Source organism: Lactuca saligna, chromosome 3 (assembly GCF_052625555.1).
Source record: "Lactuca saligna cultivar CGN05327 chromosome 3, ASM5262555v1, whole genome shotgun sequence".
Lineage (NCBI taxonomy): Eukaryota > Viridiplantae > Streptophyta > Magnoliopsida > Asterales > Asteraceae > Lactuca > Lactuca saligna.
In genome coordinates this window covers 49,351,481-49,356,711 of record NC_136419.1, presented here as the reverse complement: position 1 = coordinate 49,356,711, position 5,231 = coordinate 49,351,481, and the positions used below count along the sequence as shown (strand labels likewise).

Below are 5,231 nucleotides of genomic sequence, written 5' to 3'. Positions count from 1 at the left end.
TGTCGTATAGGGCCTACTTTTACCAAAGTTGTCATTAAAGGCCCATTTTTACAAGTTTTAGTAAAAAAAAAAATTATATATCCAAAATGTTACCATTTTTAGTGTAACTTCACATATTTGGCCAACTTTCAAACTTTTATATCCAAACATGTATTATCATTTTTTTTCTTGACATTATGGTGATTTTATCACACATCAAAGATAACATTTTTAACATCAACAAAACATATAAGCTACATAAGAAAACCTTGTTTCCAACACTTAAGACTTGTACAAAATCTTGAGTTTATGAACTTTTAGCATGAGATTACAACATTACACACGCATAACATATAACATATACACATGCAAGCAAATATCCAAGGATTTAAAACAAGATTTTGACTTGTATCCCCCCCCCCCCCCCAAGAAGGAAAAACTCGAAAACAAGGGTATGAAGCTCACCTTGGGGAATTTTTTGAGTTGTAGAGGAAGATGGAGAGGGTTTTCGGTTCTAGCTTGCTTCCTTAAGGGAAATTTCGAAGTCAAGGTGGTTCTAGGAAGCATAGATACGAAAATGAAGTTGTTTGATGAATAATCTTAGTATAATTTGTAAATAAAACTTCTTAAGTTTGATAGGAACTTACCAAGAGTACAATGCTTGAAGAAAACTTCTTGAGAAAACACACACAAACCCACGATTTTTGAAGAAGAAAATGGGAGAGTTTCTTGAGTTTTGAGAGAGAATGAGATAAGAGTGTAAGTTAGAAGTGAAGAGTGGAGAGAGGATGGGGGTTTGGCCAATGAAGGAATGAGGTGGGGGGGAGACTAGTAGGGTTTGACTTCTAAAAGGTGATGTGAATGCCATGGTTGTTTGTTGGACAATAAGCTTAGATGCATGAAGTGTAATTGTGAGGTGTTACTTGCATAAAACACCATTTTCTCTCCATCTCTCTCTCTCTCTCTCTCTCTCTCTTATATATATATATATATATATGGGCTAACCGACCCAAGAGAGGTCCTTGTCCCAAGAGGTGGCCCAAGAAAAGTAGTCTGATTTTCGGTTTGGCCCAATATAGGTTCTCGGCCCATTAAAGCTTAATAAATGGTTTTTGGTTCAAAGGACCCAAAAATATTAATTTTCGACCCACTAAGGCCCATGTGTGTGTTTGCGGCCCAAAATAATATTTAATAAAAGTTTTGGCTCGTTAGGGCCCAAAAGAGAGTTTTCGGCCCAAATAGTAGGTCCATCAATGAATTGCGCCCATTAATGTGAAAAAATAAGGTTTTCGACCCAAAAGGACCAAGTTGAGATGTTATCGGCCCATTAGGGCCCAATAGGAGAGTCTTGGCTGAAACAGGGGCTTGGGCCGAGAAAGCTTGGGTTAAGGTCCGATGTTGAGTGGACATAGCTTATTGGGTTAGGTTTTGGGCTTACACGAGGAGGTTTCGACTAAATCACAATTTTGGATGTATGAACTTAGATAACATTGAAGTCTGATTATACTAAGCGTAGTGTTACAGGGTTACATAGAGAAGTTATATTGTACAAAGATAGAAATCATAACCCTAATCTGCTAGTTGTGACACCGTGGCAAGAACCTTGCCATGCCGTGGTTCACTTGGAAGAATCCATTTCTTGATAAATCCTTAATCCTTTAAGATCAAGGCTTAAACTTTCTAGAAGGCTTAATTATAGCAAAATGAGCCATAAAAATCCTAACTATGTGAATCTAAACACTTCATGCAAGCCCTACTCCATTTTAGATCAAAATGGGAAAAAATGTGACTTTGATTCATTGCATGATTGCGAAACACTCTTTTGCTTTAGATCCAAAAGATAAAACTCATTAGGGGTACATGAGATTGATACAGTTTCAAGCTTTATCTGAAGTCCTTCTTTCTACTTCCACCAGAACCATAAAAGGACTAAAATGTTAAAAACAAGCTAGATCTACGTAGTTAAACCATCAAGATGGAGATTTGGACACTTAGATGTATAAGCTGATGAACCTCTTCAAGAATCACTCTACAAGCTCCAAGGGATGATGCTCTTCTTCCAAGTATGATACCAAACACACCAAAAAGGCTTTGAGAAAAGGAAGGTAGCTAGGGTTTTGGGAGAACACTTTTAGGAGGGATGGAGGCTGGGGTTGAAGGAAAGCCTAGCACCATCATTCATTAAATAGGGATAAAAAAACGATCCTTAGGGTTTTGGGTTCATGACGGTGCCACACTGTGGTGCCAATGGACGCCATGTCGTGGTGACAAGGCAATCACCATGTCATGTTAAGCCTATCAACATGTCGTGGTTAGGGTTAAAAGATCAAATCCCACATTTTAACTTAATAGTTAAGATATAAATTCAATTCAGGTGTTACACTCTAGCATTGAAATATGTTGGAAATAATGACACTCCCTCGTCAAATCTTCGACCATATGCTCATTTAAAGGTTTGAACATTCTAAACTGCTTTCGAAAATAGCAGCCTTGAAAGGTTGCATGTCCGTCAAATTAGTTTTGCATCAAATTTTTGTGGAAAACTTCACGGTCTCTCTAAATATATTTTCGTGATCATCGCTGCAAACTTTCAGCTTCGTCATTGCATAAATTGTTGTATGCTTGTTGCAATATTTTAACAATCGTGACAACAACTTTTATCATAAATTGAAATTCCTCATAAGACGAAGACTACGACATTTTCAAGTGATTTTGAGAGAAATGAATGTATTATTGTGGTTTAAAATGATATGGTTTATAGTATTTATAAAATATAAGTTTTGAAAAAGAATAAAAAAAGTAAAATAGATTAAATGCAAAGTAGCCGTTAGGAAAAGGGTAGATAGGAGAGAGACTTGATAAAATGTAGCTGAGCTCGGTAGTACCACGACCAAAACGGCAGCGTGAGGGCGGTGTTTCTGATATATGATATGGCAAACCGTGCATGGGTGACACCGCACCCAGCCACCCACACTAGAGCCTTATGTTATTTGTCTTCATTTTAATCTAAACATATAAAACTAACTTTTACTAATTCAGTTTAGCCGCAAATCCAAACAGCTAAACAACTCTCGGAAGAAATTGGATTCCCTTTTTCGAACATCAAGCAAAAAGTGGATTCCCTGACTTTATAAAAAAAACTCGCATCAAGATTCAAGAAAAGAATTCTTTTCCAACACATTTTCAATAACCAAACCCAAAGTTACATGAAAAACCTTGCTTCATGCTTCACATAAATCCAAGGTGCATTTCTTAAGAACGAATTCATAGTCGAGTTCATCTTCAATCATAATGGAGAATTTTATTAAGCAAATGAGGTGACAAATTCGCATTTTTCTTTTTCGATGTTTCTGTATCGATTTAGTAATTGTATGTGATATAGTTGTTTGTTATATATATAGGGTGAGATTTTCTGGTATGGATGAGGAAATCGAAGAAGAAGCTTCACGCGTTAGAGATCAAAACACACCCTCTCCAAGGACTCGATCTTTTAAAGGAGGTAAAACATTTTTTTAACGGAAAGGAGGTAAAACAATTACACAACAAGAAACGAGGAACGAGGAATATCATTTAATTCTAGGGTTTATTGAAGCCATTTTTGTTATATACTTGTGTAGATAATAGAAAAGGTCAAAACTGGTACAGAAGACAGTCTTCTCGTGAACCTACGTATGATTATGATTCTGATTACATGGAGAGTGATGAGTTCCGAACAGCAGTTGCTGCAGCAGCATTCGCCATTGGTTCAGTAGAAGAACGAAGAAGAACAAGACGACGTCGTGATGACAGTTTGAGCAAGGGCAAGAGCAAAACAGATGATGGTGCAGTTTCTGTAACCAGAAGGGCAAGAGAAAGAATCTCTTCTTCTTCATCTTCTTCAAACAATAAGATGAAGAATAAGGATGATAACACAGTTCACATGTCCAGCCCTAGTTTACTACCCAAGAAATCATCAGGTACAAGAATCTTAATTGAGCAATCATAACAAAGGTTTTAGTATTTTTTATTCCGATATACAGCTGAATACAAATGGTTTAGAAAGTCAAAAAGCTGGAGATTCAATGTATCATGCTCATCAGTTTTTAATTTTCGTTCTACAGAATCACAAGAAAAGGTCTCCGAGAAGCCTAATCGCTCATCAAACACAGATCTCACAGGCGAAGCTTTTGGTTCATCGCAATTCGTCAAGAAGACTTCTGATTCTTTCCAAAAGCAATCTGACAAAAGAAAACCTGAAACTGGTTTGGAAAGTAGTCGTCGTGAACAACCGACTGAACAACTCACATTCCCTGCAACTGAAGTCGATAGAAAGCACTCACAACCCACACTCGAAGACGTAAAGGCGGATGCCTGGGAGAAAAACGAGATGGAAAGAATCAAAGAACGGTATATGTCACACTTTTAAACTAGGAAAGAATCATGAATGTGTATGGTTTTCTGCGTAACCAATATTTTTCCACTAAAAAGAACTCATTTTTCACCATATTTATGGGAGCATGCATGATCAGGTACGAGAGGTTGAATGCCAAAATACTTGAGTGGGAAACCGAGAAGAAGGAGAAAGCCCAGAAGAAGTTGTCAAGAGCTAAGGTTTGATCGATTCTCATTTTTCTTACGACTTATACACAAAGATGTTTAATTTTTGGAAGTGAGTGATATATTGAAGCTTTTTGCAGGACGAGTTGGGAAAGAAAAGGGCTCGAATTTTGCAAAATTACAAGACTGAGATAGAGATGATTGATCAGATTGCCGAAGGAGCAAGATCACAGGCTGAGGAAAACCAAAGAAAGGAAATAATAAAGGTTAAGGAAAAGGCCGAAGTGATTAGGATAACTGGAAAAGTCCCAACAAAAGCATGTTTATGCTTCTAAATTTCGACCAAAACGATGACAAACACTTCCATGTTCATATGTATTTGTTAATACTTAATAGTATTAATTACCGAAATATGTCACTTTGTAACATAAATACAATTATTGATTTGCAAGGAACTTGTTGCTCAAGTTTGATTTAATGACAATTACATCCTATAAAGCTTCAAATGTTGACATCAGAGCTTCCGAATTAATGTTATTATATTGACACCTAAAACAGTGAAGTTTCATTTTGTGGTACATAAGAAACACGTATAACTGAAAAAATCCCATCCCATCCAGTAAAGATGAAAGACGAACATAATATAAAATTGTGAGTAAATTGATTTCAACAACTTAACAGACTTTTTCTTGAACACCTGAAATTAACGACTTCTC

General features: G+C 36.6%; 1 protein-coding gene across 1 annotated transcript; it reads left to right on the top strand.

The window, feature by feature from the left end:
• Nucleotides 1–3,186: 3,186 nt before the first annotated feature.
• On the top strand, nucleotides 3,187–4,993 carry LOC145033648 (Remorin family protein). Its single transcript, XM_078982223.1, has 6 exons — nucleotides 3,187–3,296; nucleotides 3,381–3,478; nucleotides 3,597–3,935; nucleotides 4,080–4,365; nucleotides 4,488–4,569; nucleotides 4,656–4,993. Exons 1-6 carry the CDS (start codon nucleotides 3,271–3,273, stop codon nucleotides 4,848–4,850), a joined length of 1,026 nt encoding a protein of 341 aa, XP_078838349.1. The 5' UTR covers nucleotides 3,187–3,270; the 3' UTR covers nucleotides 4,851–4,993.
• The last annotated feature ends 238 nt before the right edge of the window (nucleotides 4,994–5,231 follow it).

Bases quoted from the DNA above. Each gene is read 5' to 3' on its own strand.
- LOC145033648 (XM_078982223.1), top strand. From the start codon at position 3,271: ATGGAGAATTTTATTAAGCAAATGAG. The intron at 3,479-3,596 runs GTAAAACATTTT...ATACTTGTGTAG, and splicing joins GACTCGATCTTTTAAAGGAG to ATAATAGAAAAGGTCAAAAC. The intron at 4,570-4,655 runs GTTTGATCGATT...AGCTTTTTGCAG, and splicing joins AGAAGTTGTCAAGAGCTAAG to GACGAGTTGGGAAAGAAAAG.